The 18654-nt window shown below is 41.3% G+C and overlaps 1 protein-coding gene across 3 annotated transcripts; it reads right to left on the bottom strand.

Moving 5' to 3' along the window:
* Window positions 1-1031: 1031 nt before the first annotated feature.
* On the bottom strand, window positions 1032-18317 carry smox (spermine oxidase). 3 transcript variants are annotated; one of them, XM_071504619.1, is made up of 8 exons: window positions 10948-11122; window positions 10778-10842; window positions 10375-10609; window positions 8274-8500; window positions 5910-6083; window positions 4015-4759; window positions 2616-2776; window positions 1032-1588 (listed from the first exon to the last, which is right to left on the bottom strand). In XM_071504619.1, the coding sequence occupies exons 3-8, from the start codon at window positions 10580-10582 to the stop codon at window positions 1436-1438; spliced, it is 1668 nt and encodes a 555-aa protein (XP_071360720.1). In that variant the 5' UTR covers window positions 10583-10609; window positions 10778-10842; window positions 10948-11122; the 3' UTR covers window positions 1032-1435. The 3 variants fall into 3 exon arrangements, with proteins under 3 accessions (XP_071360720.1, XP_071360719.1, XP_071360721.1); XM_071504618.1 differs by lacking the exons at window positions 10778-10842; window positions 10948-11122 and adding an exon at window positions 18066-18317; XM_071504620.1 differs by lacking the exons at window positions 10778-10842; window positions 10948-11122 and adding an exon at window positions 11153-11955.
* Between the last annotated feature and the right edge of the window lie 337 nt (window positions 18318-18654).

Raw genomic sequence — 18654 nt, 5'->3', positions numbered from 1 at the left:
GTTCTAACTTTTTTTTTTTTAACTAAATTTCATTTTGCAGTTTCTTCAGGACCACTCCACCCCTCACAGACCTCAGCGCTGACAGTCAGCCAGTGAAAAACAAGGCTGTGCTGCAGGAGTGGTGCTGTTTGCTGTGGGAGAGGAGAGTTTTGGACATGTGTCAGATTATCTCAAATTACCGTAAATACCAATGAGATCGTTGATGTCAGTGTCTTGCATATGTAGAAAGAATTGCATGTTGGAGGCCAGGATTCAGGAAAGATTCACTTGTGCACTTGTGATTCACGGTGCACTATATACTAAAAATCATTTGGGGCTACATGAGGCTAAATGTACTAATATTTGAATTTGTCTTGTGGACTGTAAGGTGAAGCATTGTGGGACAGAGAGACTAAAACATACTCATCTTGTGTGCAAATTGTAGGAAAATCTGCGACATGAAGAAATGTTTTCCTTCATTATTTTGCACAATTAGTGCATACACAAATATCCTCTAAGTGATTACGAATCTGTAAATTGAAATCAGAATTTTTCATTTCCTCTTTAACCCACTTAATATGAGGGAGGTATTGCGAAAATAAAAATAAAAAAAACATGTATACTTGTGAAATAAGTTGCTAATAAGTAAGAAGTGTAGCGTTTTACACTGATATCCCTGTTTTTCTGTTGCTAATTAAAACTTTCCCAGTTCTTTTCAGAGTCTGATCGTGTTTGTCGCTGATGAAGAGGATTAACACTGTTGTCCAACAGAAGTGAGGACTGGGTTGAGGTCTGTTCGAACACCATCTGTCACTTTGGCACGGCATTGCTGCTTTGGAGGCTTTTCTTTTCTTTCCATGTGCACTCACTTTCTGTCTTTCTCTCACAGATTTAAAAGGATACCAAAATGGTGATAGCATGGAAACATCTCTCTTTCTGTGGTTGTAGCTACTTCTCTGGAAAATGTTCATGAGGACAGAAGTGGGTAAAGAGGAGACATCTGATGGCTACTGTGATACTTTCACAGAATGAACAAAACTGAGCTGGTCTTATTTGATGATGATAGAGCTTTTATTTTGTTAAAACTTTTCAATTTTTATTAAGTATTTCCAGTATTTTTTGAAATAACATAACATTACGTACAGAAGGCACTTACAAAAAAAAACAAGTTAAATTACAGATGCTGTTATAATAAACATTAAATTACTGATTTTTAAAAAAAACATAATGACAGAATGATAAAGACAAGAAATGACAGCACCATTGGCAACTTTTGAACAGTACATCTCAAATAAAATTTAGCATGATTTGAATCTACAGTACAATAAGAACAATACTCATTTGTTATCAATGTAATAATGCCCAAGCTATGCTTTTGATCATTAAGATAAAAAGATTAAAACTCAACAGTTTTATATTATTTGTATTTATTTCACTAGTCAGAGGTGGTTTTATTTTACATATTAGGCTTTGTGGTTTGAGCTTTGTGCAAGTCTTGGTACATCTCTATCAGGCGAGTGGCTTCTCTCTGTCCTGACAGCAAAGCACCATGGGTAGTGGAATAGTATTTTCTGTGGGTGGCCTCTCCAGCGAACAGGACCTGCAGAGGCTGAGGATGGAGGAGGGGGAGGGAGAGGAGAGGAGAGAAAAGCTTTTAGAGGAGAAAATCATTTTCAAAACAAGTTCCGTCTGTGTCAGCTTGACATATTTTGGGCCTCACGTGCAGCACTATTTTTTTTTTTTAATTTCCATCACTGATTCCCTTGTTAGTGCTGAACATGTGGGCGGCCACAGTCACTTTCCTGAGGGCTGAAGATTTCATTTTGACAGGGTTGAACGACAACAGCGGATGGGTCACACTGTTCCTTCAGCAGTGTCAAGTGAGCATACACAACCTCCACCCACAACAACCCCCCCCCCGCCCCCAAGAGGATGCATCAGGTTTCATGGTCTAGACTGCTGGCCAGGGGTCAGCATTCATAACCCAGCTGTATTTGCTCTCTGTCATGCTGGGGTATGACATGGTTGTGATGACACCGCCGCATTAGCCAGATGCTCTCAGAGTGTAAGCAAGTATTGTAAACAACCAAATGTACAGTCAGTGAAAATACTCTTGAAGAAGTAGTTACATCCCAACTCTTCTACAGCAGTTCAATTTACATTATATAATCATTATTATATAATTATTGTGAGAAATATACAACATTTATATTATTTCCTTAAAAGCAACTAATATATAATTTCACGGTAATTATACAAAAAATTGAGACAAAAATAACTTAAAAAGTTGCATGGTTCTTTCCAGAAAACTTTGTCTGAAATCAGTAGGAAATTCAAGACCCATAAAATATACTGTTATACAATATTTTTAGTATTCGTGTTTGCTGGGACAGACTCTGATACTGAAAACAATCTTAATGTGAAATACCACTCTAACAGCTCACGGTGTTTTCATATATTAATTGTGCAATGTGCTATGCAGTGTGGTGGACAAACTAACATAATTCAGTGCAAAAGCACTACTTACGTTGGTTTAAGAATTACTATGACTGTGTCACTTTTCTGCCACAGTTTAACCTGGTAAACGTGTTTTTATTATTATGTCCAAGCCATGTGCTGTGAAGTGGTTGTCTCACCGGAGCCTTGGTGCTGTTGGCGAAAGGCAGTGGCATGGCCAGCTTCTCGCAGTCCCCGCCACTGGAGCCCACTCTGGTGAAGGAGTAGGAGCCTCGGATGTAAGGGTTGCTGCCCCACGAGGAGCGCAGGACACGCCGGGGCTTTGGAATGTCAGGGTTCCCTGTGGATGGACAAACATAGAGGGAATCAGTTCAGATAGAGGAGGGAGAAACCTGATGACAATCACTGACAGTCTGGTGTGTTTAAAAAAAAAAAAACACAATCCAGTGCACGACAGAATCAAACCAGTTCAAACTAAGAATGTGGCGGCTGTGAGTTAAGGCCTCTTACTGGAACGTCCCATCTGCCAACACTAATGAACTTGTGACCCTCTGTGAGCAGAGAGGCACCGGCGAGTCTATATGTAATTAAGCGACAGCTGAGGGGATCAAACCGCGATGACCTAAATGAGAAATGAGAAATGTGTGTGTGTGTGTGTGGTTACTGTAGTAATTTAGAGTCAGCATCCATAGGAAGTCCACTGACCTCACCATGAAGTGACAGGCACTGCTTCTATACTCGCACTGTGACCCATTTCTGAGGCAATCACTTTACCAAGTTATAATCTGACACTTTTCTCTCTGGACATCCATAAGCTACTGACAAATGACGATGAGTCAGCCTGTAGTCATGTGTGTATGTTTTATGTTGCAATCACCTTGAAGCAGCTACATTTGTTTCTCCAGGAAAATTCCTGTGTTGCACAAGAAGTGGTGTGTTTTCACTAACCGGCAGCAGCAACATTGACTTAGCCTCAGAGAAAATATAGCCCTCAAGCCCTTTGTGTGCATTTGTGTCACAAGGAAAAGGAGGGATTGATCAACTGTTAAAGATAAAGGCCTCTTCGCCTTATCTAACACATGATCACTGGTTTTGCCAATGTTGCGTTTGTGGTGGTGACATCAGACCCATTAGCTGCTGCTCAGTGGCCACAAAAACAGACACCTGAGTCATTCAGCTGTAAAATCTGTCAAGCTTTTTTTCATGAAAAAAAGTCTCTTACGTCACAGCTGAAGCTTATTTCATTTCCTTTATATGGAACACAATGACCCAAACCGAGTCATAGTTTGTGTGAATCACTGAGCTGACAGGCTCACTCTCATTCTACCAAGGTTATTGTGTTAGCTTTAAATGAGCAATTCTTCCTGAAAGCTTAACTAGAACAGATTTAGAAGATGGAAGTTGATCGTGGTTTTCTGTCTTAAGAGCCTACACAGTATAAGTCAGAATTAATGAATAAATTAAATTAGCTGTAGATATCAACCTAGGAAACCCACAAAAGCTGCTATGTTGTAAACAGGATATGTGATGGGGAACCAGAGTATAAGGCTCTGTTTATATGTGTGTGCATTTCCTGACCTGTAAAGCGCCTCAGCAGCTCAGTGCAGGTCTCAGCCACTGTTTCGTCATCACAGCGCTCCATGTAAAGCGCTTCCTGCCCACAGATCCAGCCGCTCAGCATGTAGCCGTAGCGCTCGGGCGGGTAGAGGACGTCAAAGCTGCAGATCTTCTTGTACCACAGCTCCTCGGGGTAGACCGGCTGCTCCAGCTGAGCCTCATCCTCCCACACAAACTGGATGCTGTTGCACTCGGGGCTCCAGAAGGGCTCTTCAAACTCTAAGAATATCTTATCGGTGGTGCTGATGCCCAGCTTCTCTATGGCGAGCACCTTGTCCTCAGGCAGGGAGGGGGAGAACATGGCTTCGTGGTTCTGCTTCAGCACGCCCAGAGAAGCTGTCACGATCACGTGGTCGGCCGTGATCCACTCCTCGTCTTCGCACTCCACGCAGATGGGGTGACCCAGGATCAGAGGGTCCTGGTGAGGTTCGCAGCTGTGGTTGTTTTCATTGTGGTTGTTGTCCTGGTTGGTGTTGCTGCTCTTGGCGATCACCTCCTGATGCTGCGCTGAGTAGTTCCAGTGGATGCAGCGGACCGCTTTGCTAAGGCTGATGGTGCGGGAGGGGATGTCCTGGGCCAGGAGCTCCACGATCTTCATGAAACCGTCAGGAATGACATAATGTGCACCAGGGATCTCTGTCCACTCACCAAACTCACTCAGAGACACCTCATCCATACTGGGAGAGCTGCTTTCACAACTCTCCACCTGAAACAAGAGAACAACACAGAAAATCAGATTAGTTACATTTCTTGTGAGTGAATGCAGCTCAATTACCTGCTGCTTAATAAACTGCAACACGAATCATCCATTTGTTGTCACACCAATCAACACTTCACATCCCTTAAATCAACACAACTTGCCTCTACAGCTACAGCTCTGAACAAATTATCATGATTAAACTGGTTTAAGCGCATTGGAAACTCATATGTTTTATTTAGAGGACACATGCTGGTAATGTGTAATGAAAAAGAAAAAAATGCTGCTGCTTCTGCCTCATTAGCTGGTGAGCCAGCATGGTAGCGGATACCTGGTGGCTAATGTGCCGCTGTCTCCTCTCCGCTGCATTTAAAAAAAGAAAACATGCTCAGTGTGTTTCTATGTGTGCGGTTGGAGGCGTATGCAGCAGTGCTCAAATAACATCAATATATTAAATAGCAACAGGTACAAATTTCCAGTGAGACAAAGCATCAGTCTAGGTGTTTTTAGATCCTAAACTAATCATGAGGACTGTCAGTTTTAGCTTTCAGATGTTCTTTATGACATCTTTCAGTCAAATAGAGAGACACTGAAAAACCAAAAAACAGCACAGCCTCTAATACGTAAAGTAAAACTGTGATTCCCTCACAAAATTACTGATTTGTCTTTCCTTCACATATGAGGTGAAAAGAAAATGACCACAACTCTTCACTGTGTGGTAAGAAATAAACACATAAAAACAGCTGGGCCTGAAAAGCCCACGTCTGAATATTTGTCAGTGGATATCTACATGAATTACAGTTTAAGAGGAAGTTAATAAAAGCTAATAATTACCATCTACTAAAACAAAACAATCTTTTGTAATTAATAGCTAACTGCTGTCTAATTAACCCCCACTATTACTGCCAACAGGGGAACAGATTAGATTAGATCTAACTACGTTTTCACATCATTTCCCACATTTCTGAGTCGATGATTCATGAACGCAAACCTTCACCATTAAACCATTAAACCATTGCTTATGGAATAGATGCACAAATGTACTTAATCTGAATGTGAAAATGAAATGAGGAACTAAAAAGAGAAACCCAGGAGATGATACACTGCCACAGTGTCACAAACTCACAGACAGACATAGATATTGAGAATACACACACACCTTGAGGTACTGTTGAAGCATGGACAGTTTGAGCTTCTTGGTGCTCTCGGGATCATCAGGATCCAACATGATCCTCTTGCGCACCAGGTCTCGTGTAAAGATGCCGACGCTGTTCTGGCTCTCGGCACAAACTGGCTTCCCGTTCTGGAAGAACTCCTGAGTCAGCTCGTACACCTAAAGCAGGGTGGGGGGGTGGGGGGGGGGCATGATCGGGAAGAAGGAGATTGAGGAATGATGTAAAGAAAATAGAAGAAAGTGAAAGAGGAAACAAAGAAACCGGTTAAGTTCAGTTCAGAGCAGACTGAGTCAGCACTTGATCGTGTCAAAGGGTGAACTCTACTTTTAGCGTGATGGACAAGCACCTCGGCAACATTAAAAATAAATGCTGCGGGCCACTGCAAGAGCTGCACCCGGCAAATAGAAAGAAGGGGGTAGGAAAAGGTACTGGGAGGAGATGTTGTCACATATTTCCAAGATGCTATTTCCAAGGCTGCGTTGTGTTTACATAAACTCGTCCTTTTTTGATGTCAAAATATACCATTTCCTAGAAAGTACCAGGTCAATACACCAGTGATGTGTCGAGTCAAAACTTTAACAGACTGTAATGTGCAGTACTAAGTGCTGAATGTATTCAGTTTAAGTGGTTTGTTTGTTAAAGTGGAGAATTAGCTGAAGACAGGGTCTGTTTATAGATAATGAAAAATTACTTTCAGATACTTCAATATTAACATATGGAGATCACTTGCAGTATTATGTGACATGATTTTCTCTGTATCTGTAACATCAGCATCAAAAATTGAATCTCAGAGATGACAAACATGCTTTAATACATCAACGAATTTAAAAAGAAAAAAATCACATTTCATTTGAGCCACATGGAAAATAATTATCTTGCTTGAGACTTGGCTGTTTCTTGCTGATATACTTGTGATATAATTATCTGATTGTCAGAAAATCATTGTAGATTACTCACTGAAGTCAATGTTTAAAGTAGAAAATGCCACGGTATCACTGACTTCATGGTGTCAGATGTCAATATTCTCTCTGATGGGAAACTACATCAAATCATTTGAAAACAAAATAACTGATATGCCAAGGCTTTCACTAAGGTGGGGATAATGTACAACATTAATGGTCAGGTTATAGAAAAATGTGCCCTCCACTCCATCAACAAGATGAATAAAGAGTACAGCCCAGAGTGTAATGAGTCATCTTTATATGATGCTGATCATGAAGATCATTAAGGTAACAGGGAGACAAGAGAGAAACATGTTCTTCATCACTCTACAGTTTGTCCGTTAGGACTGGATGAAATCCTTGGAGTCTTCCCAAGTCAAGTCAACTTCATTTATATAGCCCCAAAGTACCATATTTGTCTAAGAGAGCTTGTAAAGTCTGCATAAGATAGAAAAAAAGCATGAAACAGGAAACTGGAGGAGGGCAGAGAAGATGACTGGCATGGCTAAACAGGTCAACTAAATGTAACCGTGGCAAGAATATCCCGAGTCTTTTGGTTGCTGAAACTGCCTTTATGCCTCTGAAGGCGTTGGGATTTGGGGTTTGAAATACCATTGAGAGGATTTATTACAAGGGCACTGCACAGGTGGGACATTTTTGAAGTTGAGGTTACAAGGTACACACACAGAAAACACAGATGGGTTTACAAATACAAAAACAAAATGTCTTCTGTGTGTTCTTTATCTTCCCCGCGTAACCGTTTTTCCAGACGTGACCCACTTAAATGCTAACAGGGGCTGCTGCAGAGCAGAGAGCGGAGGACTGGGCTAAGAAAAATGGCCGTTCCTTGTTAAAAGCACCATGCTTTGGTGCTCATTTCACCAGAGCACCTGAAGGCTGTGGATATGTTTAATAGTGCTGTCACGGATATAAACAGAGGTTTGATGTAGAGGCCGAGGAGAAAGCAACAACTTAACATATTTTGTTTCCCTTTAAGAAGCTTTAAGGTTGGAAAAATCATCTTATTCCACACTGTCTGACAGTATCATACACTGTATATTCTGTATCAGCTTTTTTTTTTAACTCTTCGTTGAAGCCATATGATGGTGATTTTTATGGCTGCACCAGTTTCTCAAACGAAAGTATTCTGGATATCTTGTGCATCAGAAATAAAGTTTTGTAGTTTGAACAATGTTTGGCTGCTCAGCATGAGTTTGTAATGACTGACCCACTGGTAGCCTTGTTACTGCTGACTTTATATCATCTGATACAGTATGCAAAATCATTATCGTGCATATTCTGATGTTAGGCAGGCTGAACATTAAGCATCTGTGTGTCCATGCATACACCCATTTGTACGTGCAAGTGTGAATTCATGCGTGCACCTGTGCGTATGTGTTCCCTCACCTCGTTGTACAGGTCACTGAACTCCTCCACCAGGTCCTTGGGGATCCTCTTCCCAATGTTGGTCTGGTAGTGAGCCACACCATTCTTGGTGTATAGGCTGATGCGTCCCACGCTCCTTTCCCCATCTGTGGTGTGCTCCAGCAGCCTGTTGTCCTCTGCCAGATGGTACACTGGGTTCCCGTTGGCACCATGGATCCAGGTGGCTCCGAGCTCCAAGGTAGCTTTGCCTGCACAAAATGAAACACAACAGAAGAACAGAGATTGGTGAGAGTTTGAAAAACATTGATTGCTTTGAACTCAAAATCACTTAACGTGGCTTTAAATGAAACAGTAGCCTATACAAACACATTTGTTCTTTAGATCAGTGGTTCTCAAAGTCGGGTCCAGGGACCCAGGGGTCCTTGAGGGGGTTCCTGGGGGTCCCCAGCAAAAAGGGAATCATTTCTTTTTTACATTAAATTCCATCCCTAAGTAACACAATGACAGAATCTATGACTACTGTGGCCATGGGTTTCAAACACTTTCTCAATGAAAACATCTAAAAACAAGAATCTTATCAGATGGGGGACCCTGGGACTCATTTTTGTCAGTATAAGGGTCCTTAATGTGGAAAAGTTTGAGAGCCACTGCTTTAGACAATTAGGCAGTTCAAGAAGAGGGTCAACTCAATTAACATACTGTAGTTACTGAAGCCCACTGGAATACCATTAATTATATAATTTTCCTGAGGACGATGGCATCACACAATGCTCATTTTCTTTACGTTCATTTATGTAATAATAACAAGCCAGTGCACAGAAAGAAACAACTAAATGCCTCTTTGATTACAAAACATCTGAGCACATAAACAAGCATTTACATAACAGGCGGATTATCCATGTGCCTGACACACAGGTTTACTTTTAACATTGCTATATGACTGAGTGCGTTTACATGTGACCTCTTTTGTATGCCTACAGTATCAGCAGCGCCGTGAGCAGATGCTGCTCTCTACTTGTTTGGAGTTTGTTACGGTGGAAATCAAAAGCAGAAATTTCTGTGGTGCAAGAACTGCACTTGATCAAACTTTGTTGGCAAAACCAGTTTGAGGAAAAAACACTTATTGTTTGTCTTGGAACCTGACACATCTGATTAATGTAGTAATTCAGGTTATTTAGGGCAGTGGTTCTCAAACTTTTTCACTTCAAGTACGCTTACTACACTGACGCATATTAGGCCACAGACCCCCATCTGATAAGATTTCATCCCTTTGGGCACCATTGATTTAGGGAAATGAAGCTAATTGTGTGAAAGACTGGTTGCTTGATTGGACGTTTTTCCAAGTAAATAAGAAGTGCTTGCTAATCAGAGTTAATGTGGCTAAAGGAAAATGCAGACGGACAGTACTGTGATATACCAGAGACCTGGTACAGATTAGATTAGTACTATTTCTGCAGCACGGCTCTTAAATCTATGACTCCAACTTTTATCAGAGGATTCTTTGTTCATACAGTATGTCTGCAGTCAAATAGTGCTTTGTATTGTTTTAGCAAATCAAAAAATGTTGAAAAGTGTATCTGGTGCCCACAGCAAAATGCAAAAGCCGTTGTTTATTGTGTGATCGAAACAGCTGTTGAACGGTTTGCTTATTGGTGTCACAGGGATAAGTTACAACCCTCAAGCTATAGGCGAGTTCAATTTTGGGAAATTCTTGCAAATAGTCAACTGAGAAGATCAATACCACGCTCAGATCTGTCTGTTAAAAAAAAAAAAAAAAAAAAGTTTTAATGTAAACTAAAAAAAACTTTTTACAATTTTTGAAATGCTTAATTATGGGTTAAAGGAAGAAGCAAATCTATAATAACCCATTAAACTGATCATTTTGTCTGCTGAGAACATGGTGTAGCACTTCATGCAAGTAAGTTTTGCAAAATGAAAAATACATGTATGGAGAGTTGAAATGTACCAAATAAATACTGCATGTTATTAAGTCTTCATTCTAGTACCTACTGTAGTTTAAATCATTCTGTTCAAACAGGAAGTGTCTACGACGTATTCATAAATAATAATTTTACCACAAAGTTCAAGGTAACATAAGGGAAACCGGGACATGTCCTCTCACCGTGCTGAACGCTGTGAACTCGCCCGCCGATGTGGTCTGATGCCTCTAGAACAGTGACATCCGTGAAGCCGTTTTCCAGTAGGATCTTAGTTGCAGCAAGGCCGGCCAAGCCAGCACCAATCACTACTATTCGAGGCTGCCGATGAGTGCGTAGCCCGCTACTAAGAGGATCATCAGTGCTGTCTGACGAAATTTCACAACTTTGCATGCCGTCCAAGCTCCTCTTCGATGGAGTCTGAGGACAAATTAAAGACATGGAGCCAAGTTAAAAATGGCAGAAATCAACAATGAGTCAGAAGGAGACTGACATGACATGAAACTTACCTTGAAAAACAAAACCTTAGAGGAAGTAACTCAGGACTACAAACACTGCTGGATTTGCAGATCATATTTGTTTACATACCTGTTGCAGTTACCTCCCATATTATTCCCCAGTGGACATTTTCAGCTACTGATCATTGCTTCTCTCTGCCAATGCAGTTTGGCATATGTTGACAAGAGTTTATAAATTAACCTCGACATAAATTATTCTTTTAATGGCACTGAAAAATTGCACTAATAGAAATCGACAACCTTGTGTTCAGAAATTATGGAGCTTTGGACAATTATGGAACATGTATTTTTCATGTGCATATAAAATAACATCTTGTACGAACAAGATCCATATCTAGTGCTCACAGGATAAAGAAAATATCATATTTCAGGACTTTGGTGGCTCATTGAGAAACAGCTCTTCCCACCTTTCAGCCACCTGACTCCCCCTTTCCCACCTACTCACCTGTTCCTGATTCTCTCATTAGCTCCTGGTATGGGCTACATACTGGCTCATTTCCTCCTATTCTCTACCAGGTTGTCTATTGTTCTTTCCAGGCTGGCTAATCTGGTTTTGCCTGTTTAAGCCTGCCTGTCTTGGACCACCTGCTTGTTCTTTGATTTTGCCTTGTGCCTGCTCCCTTTTGACTGGTTTTGAGTCCTGGCTGCATACTGCTAAACACTGCCCAAAGCCTTGCCTCACCTATTACTTGTCCCTGCTTGCTTTTATCTGCTGAGCCTTAATGACGGTGAACTGCTTTGTCCTTTTACCAGAGTTTCTGACTTATGTTATTGTGTTCTCTCTATCCTGAACCATGACACGCCAAGACACTGTTTCTGCAAAGAGGAGTTGCTCTTGATTAATTTTTCAATGCCAATAAAATTCCACTGAACTCTGAACACCCAGGAGCAGATGATGCATATCTCAAAAAGCTGGACAAACTGGTGTGTGACTGTTACGACTAGATATTGTTAGATGTAACTGAAGAAGAACTCTGGTGAAGTGACCATCTAATACTTTAAAGCTGGATCAGAGTACCTGCAGATTGGGGGCACACATAATTCTGCCTGCTTGGAGCTCTGCAGCCTCACATGGACTGTAAAGACCTCTTTTATTGCTGATAATGCCGCTTATTGGCAAACCTCTTAATATGACCCACATTTACAGCCTTGTTTATAGCCACGATTAACTTAATTTTTCCGTGACACGTTTATAGTGTTCCATCTACCAAATGTTTATTGAGCATAAGGCCAAATTAGAGGTCCTGACACAACCATGTTATCAGAGAACAGACCAAGATTTTTATTGCAGTCTCAGGCACAGTTACATTTAGAGTGAGAAAGACACAAGTGACCTTGTCACTCCAGTACACAAGGCTGCTTGCTCTGAATGTATGGACAGCTGTGTCCAAGAAGTGCACAGTGGGCGTCTATTCAGAAGAAGTTCCTGTTAAACCAAAGGAGAAATGTACATTGTGCAACACATTGTGGCAGTTTCCCGTGGGAGACGTACACTGTTAGAGCTGTGACTTGACGGCAAGTCTTCTGAGGTAAGACTTTAATATCCTGCTGTTATACACATATGTACATATACATAAATACACATAGCCTACTCCCTGCTTTGTTACCACAGCAACCCTAGACACATGGAGCCGTACATTTGGTACAGTGTAGAAAATAGACACTGATATTCCTTCAAGTTGAGGTCACGCAGCGGAAAGAACTCAGTGGACCTAAATATCAAACTCATGCGTGTTACTCCCGAGCACCCATGTTTATTAAGTCATCTTCAATTACATGAGGTTATTCATTTTACTCTGATTGGCGAGAACTCAACAAGTACACACAGTATGTACACTACAAATACAGATTACTCCGACCAAGGGTAGTGATCATATTCACTTCTTGTTAACCTTGAACTTCAACTTCGATGTCTGAGAAACTGTGTTGTAACGCTGACAACTCAGATGAGTCACCATCAAGAGCTGACAGTTAGAGAGAAAACCACCAGCCAGCACTGCAAGAAAGAAAATGTGGCTGATGTAAACTGAAGTGAGAAGACTGTGATGTCAAACATATAGAGAGGACATATTGTGGACAGGCTTCCCTGTACATCTCTGTAACTTCCTGTTTCAGGACGTGATCAGCTGCTGACCTCCAACCCAGATGTGGGTTAAGGCTGCTAATCTGGACGAGTCGACACACGACATGTGACCAGACCTCACAACCCTTTTCGTGAATGTGGGTCGAACACTGCATGGATTTGATGAACAGGCATTTCCACTAGAAGAAGAATATGACAATATCTAACAGCAAACTATATTTATCTGTCTGTTATCTGAAATTTATATTAGATTTTACTGCTCATTCATTGCACTTTACTCAACTTAATAATACTTTATTGCCTTTGTGCTTGTCTTATATCTTTAGGACTGTCACATACCAGGCCGCAAGGCCATGACACAAGAGGGAGATGCACGCAAATAAGCCAATTAACAAATGTTTTATTAAAAAAAAAAAAATAATAATAATAATAATAATAACTCTAGGAGGAAAACTTAAATGAACAATGGTATGTGTAATCTGTAACATCAGCATGTAATAGGGTGCATGAGTGTATGAGTGCAATGTTGTATAGTACAGCAATAAACCAAATGCCATCCAAAACCAAATGGATGCATCAGGGAGGAGAGAGAGGACCAGAACTGAGCTCCAACATGATTTTAAAAGCATTGGCACACAGGGCTCAGGTATGCCAGGTTTGCTGATGAACCCTTTTGCCACATCCACCCCAAGTACCTGCAAAGGAAGCATCCACAGATGGAAGCACCAGCTACACAGGTCTAACACCAAGAGGCACCTCACCCTTCAACAAGTCACAATCCAGGTTCATCTTACACACCGGGACAGGCAACATTATCTTACCTCATCTGAACAACCCACAGGCAACTTTGCACCATCATCTTTGCGCACAGCTTTCTGCACAGTCTCACCTGGACGGCCTTTATGAACGAGTACATGCTCAGCCAACCCCACAGTCTCAGTGGCGATTCTAACCTTACCATGCAGGTGGCAACACGACTGGGCAGAGAGTTCTTAAACTGCTCCAAGAAAACCAAACTGCACAAATTTTCAAAATTGTCTACATCAGAAGCCATACACTAAAACTCCCTCACAAACTCCATTTGCAACTGATAAGACCTTTTTTTTTTCTAGCCTGTGCAATCCGCTCAAACAGGGAGAAAAGTTTGCAGGACATCCCCATTAAACGTACCTTCTCTGACTAATCCCAACCTAGCAGACTGCAATGCCATCCTTGCCTGCTCTGTCTCTGGCTCAATTACCACTTGCTTATCCACCTCCAGCATATGCCTCTCCATCTGAGTCTTTTGCCTCTCCAGCTCCCTCTCCAGTTTCAACTTCTGTTTCTCTTTTCCATGGGACAATGGTAATAAAAGCAATTCCTTTTGCTGCTCAAAGGTTCAAAGGTTCCTGAGGGAACAAGGTGACTGTGCTGCCAGTGTCTCACCAGGTCCCTCCTGCTGAGCAACCAGCGCCCCATTCTCAATCTACTGCAGACTGACCATAGCCTTTACATTTTCCTTCCTTTTGTTGTCTATCACCAAGATCAGTCAAATCAAGTTCTAGAAACTCCTCATTTGGAGCACCTCAAAAAATCCCTGCCATTATAACACACACACTTTTAAAAGGTGCAGCAGGAAGAGAAAAAACACAACAGAACCAACAGCCAGCGTTTCCCAGGTCAACTAGTGTACAAAAGAGACAATGATTATCTCAGGGCCCAGGTATGCTGATGAGCCCAAGTACTGACAACCCTTTTGTCACACCCACCTCAAGTACCTGCAAAGAAGGCAGCCCCACACAGGTACACAGGAGGGAGTGGGTAGTCACAATGACCACTGAAAAGGGCAACGTCATTCTCCTGTATACTGAATATTGTAAATGGAGTTAATGACAATCACTTCTACCTTGTTCCCTGTGTCTTGTACTTTATATGATTCTTGCATCAATGTGATGCAGTCAGGTATCCAGATCACTGAATCTGACTAAATCTGACTGGTAATTTTCATCTCCACTATGGTATAAAATTATATGTTAACAGTAGAGTAATGTATCCATACTGCACAATCCTAAAAGACATGTGTTTGACTCACTCTAATCAGACTCCAGTCTGCAGCTGTAGTTTCCCCTGAATTACATATTTGTATGTACCAAATTAAGTTTCAGTTCCAGTTCTCTCTTTCTGTGAAACTACTGCTGTGCGAAAAAAAAAAAATCTCAGCTGCACATTGTAACATCACCAGGAATAGGCTCATTCACGAGAAAAATTTAAGTAATTGTTGGTTGTGAACTCAGACTAACATATTTGTTTCTTGCGCTGCTACATTCACAGTTTGTTTTCATTGAGTGTTTTCAGTATTTTCAGTACTGTCACTGCTGCTCTGTCATATTCTGGCTTTGTTAGATATGAGGGTCAGAGAAAGACACTGCTTTGTGGCAAACAACAAACATAGACGACATATCTGCACATGATTTGAAGTATATTGTGTGTTTCTGTGTATGTACATACTGTATATACAATAAAACATACATTCTAATATTATCATATTTGTATTGGCAGCAGGTTGTACAACTATTAGTAATAGATAATCAGTGGCAAATTAGCTTCCTGGACATCCTGCACGTTCAGACATCTTCATCTGATTTCTATATCTAACATCTGTGAGCTTGAGTTTCTTGCTCATAATTTGACTCTTTTCATTCAACGCAAACATGTCCCATCTCTGTGATGCAGCACTTGTATTTTCGGCATATAGCTGGATAAAAGCCTCAGCTTCCTCCTTGACTGACCATGAACAACACACTTGAACAAGCCTGCAAGCAGAGCTGGGTGAAGCTGACAAGGCCAAATATCGTAATATTGTTGGACAAATATTTTCATTTTGAACATGTGATGATGTTTGAGTATTGTCAGGAGATATTTACAGGATAACCAAAAGAGGGCCAAACTCCAGCAACACGCGTACTGTCAGACCAGCGTGTTCCGGCTTCGTCAGGGTCATCATAAAACACATTGTACTGTGTTTGTAATGTGGTCTTTCTTTGCACTGCAAGTGTTGTTTGGGGTTTTGACCTAGTTTTGCCATAAATCCGAACTCTACTCCAGCAACAGAATGACCAAGCAGGCTCAGGCCCTTACTGTTCAGGTCAGAAGATTTTGTCACCTTACTGTAATGCAGGAAACAAACTGGAACATCTTTGCACCCTTTCTCAGGGGAAACTTAAAAAGTGTTCACTAAAAGTACCAAAGTTCCCCTGATTCTACAGTTGCTTAAGCAAACATCGACTTTAAATGAATGACAGATCTGATTCGTAGACGGCTTGATGATCACTTCACACGCTGGCCTCTCTGACAGATTGCGCATCCCTTCGCGGTTGCCTGTAATTCTGCGGCTGGTTTATACACTCGCCACACGCCACCACTCCACGTTCTCCACCACCGCTGCAGATTAATGTGTGGGCTGGGCTTTGGTGGATAGGCAGGGCGGGGTGGAGTGAGGAGAAGGTGGGAGGGATGGGGTGGGTGGGGGTGGGGGCTATCACTGACCTAGAAATGGCAACCTACAATACAGTGCTAGTGGCCTTTTCAAGAGCAGGGCCTGCCCTGAAAAGGAATAGCTTTAATGACCGTTTGCTTGAGCCTCTCATCTTAACTGCTTTGCTCTTTCCTTTAATTGTGGACACACCTCTTTCTCGCTGTGTCCACACTCTCATCTGCATTTTCGTTATCACTCCCATGTAGACTATGTATTTGCACGATAACAAACATTTCTACACCTTTCCATTTAAAGAAAATACAGTTTAGTCTGGAGGTTTTGTGCCAAAGGCCACACATTCCACACTTTTCTCCCTGCTCTGATTCTGCCTAGCTGGAATGATGGGGTGAAGGCAACATAGACACACACACACACACACACACACACACACACTCCACCGCTCTGCTACTGTGCACCACACTAGATGTTCACCTGGTACAGATAAAGAGGAGAGCTGTGCCCTGAAAAACTACTGTATCACCAAATAAGTTACAGAGCCGCGGGCTCAATACATTCAGTGAAGTGCAGAATGATGACAGAAAAGAGATAATACACCAAATAAACACAGAAAACATATGAAGTAAAAGTTCATTTTAGTATAGTTCTGTGATAAAGAAACACATCCTAACCATGACAGTGAATCATATTGAAGATCAAGCCTTTGAATATAAAAATGCAGGCACCATTAACTAACACCTCGCGCAAACTAATGGTTTTATTAGCAGATGGACAGTCTGACCACTTACTTGAACCAAAAACCATTTATTAATGTCTTGTTAACATTTATACCTGCATATCTGATGGATTTAAAAACATGTTTAATGATTAATGATTAATAAAGCTTATGGGTTCAGACTAGATTATAGATGGCTTTTTAGAAAGTCAGAAACTAATGGAAAAAAAGAAACTGCTATAGGAGTTTTTCTTGACCTAACCTGACCTCTCTCACACTTTTATTGTTTTTATTCATCTATAAAGCATTATGTACCACTACTTAAGCTATTAGGTACAGTTTATATCCTCAGTAAAGGGTGGCTTAGAATGTGGTCCCAAAATATCAATAATAAAAATGAGGATTAACAACTTTTAATATTGACCTTTGCGGTTCAGAAACACCAGACTGAAGGCAGATGGGCAGAAAAGTAAAACAATGACAACCAGGCTGTTTAATGTACTCTGTGTCAGTCTATATGCTGGAAACTAAAAGCCTTTGCTGCCACGTATAAGCTGCGATGCCGAAGCGGCAGCAGTTTGAAACAAAGCAAACTTCACTGAGTTACTCTGACTGATTGTCTGTCAAACACATCATGTGGCGAGGGTACAACAAAACCTGAACACATTTTAAAGCGGACAAATACAGCGAAAAACACTCATAGAAATATGAGGAAAAAAGAAATCTACTTTGCTCCAGCCAGATCAATCTGTCCCGTTAGATAGACCCACATACACAGACCCGCAATACATCAGTGTATTTTATCTGATCCGCCGGCGATTTGGTTACACTGGCTGTTTTTGCGCAGCGTTTTTTTTTTTTTGTTTTGTTTTTTTTTTTTGGTCTTTATCAACATAAAACAACTGGGCTGACATTCACCGTCATGTGGCCGCTGATAACTACAGTCAATAAGCTGCTCTCACAGTATTTTCAGCGATTTACTGACAGAGCCTGCTCCAAACATTTAAATCTCAGCACCCGCCATCGCCGTCCCACTCTTGTAAACAATGAGCGTGTGAAATGTGGGGTTCAGTAGCGCAGCTGGTTACCTGACTCTCTTGCTCTTCAGCTTTTAAACCTCTGGGTGCCCCGCTCTCCTTTGTGCCGTTTTTCCCTCAGACCGGCTCCGCTTTGTATTTATGCCTGGAAACCAGAAGCAGCCAGTTTTTCTGTGGCCGCTGCCTCCTCATTAATTATATATGAGCAGTGATGACGACAAAGACCAGCCCTCCACTGAGTGAGTAAGCCTCCTGCGTAATACACACACACACACACACACACACACCCTGTGCATACATACACGAATTTATATAATCAAATAACAACAGGCCATTAATAATGATGATAATATCAGACATATCTAGATATATGTAGGTAGATATAGACATAACACACTGACAAATGGAATGTGGTTTTGGAAAGGCTGCCATTAAATGATCAAACAACAGTCTAAATTCTGCTTCTAAACAATGTTCATACTATTTACATTTAAAAGAGAGAGAGAGAGAGATTTTAAGAAAAACAGATTTAAAAACAAATTTAAAACAGAGTCCCAGGCAACCTGACTGTTATGTGGTACAGGAGTTTTCAGGTTGGGTGGGACAGCACTCTGAAGCATAAAAACTGCTGCTAGCGATA

Source organism: Trachinotus anak, unplaced genomic scaffold, assembly GCF_046630095.1.
Source record: "Trachinotus anak isolate AG129_WGS33_773 ecotype Australia unplaced genomic scaffold, CSIRO_AGI_Tana_v1 ptg000019l, whole genome shotgun sequence".
In the NCBI taxonomy this organism is placed as follows: domain Eukaryota; kingdom Metazoa; phylum Chordata; class Actinopteri; order Carangiformes; family Carangidae; genus Trachinotus; species Trachinotus anak.
Note: the sequence above shows the minus strand (reverse complement) of the source record. Positions and strands in the feature narration are given on the sequence as shown.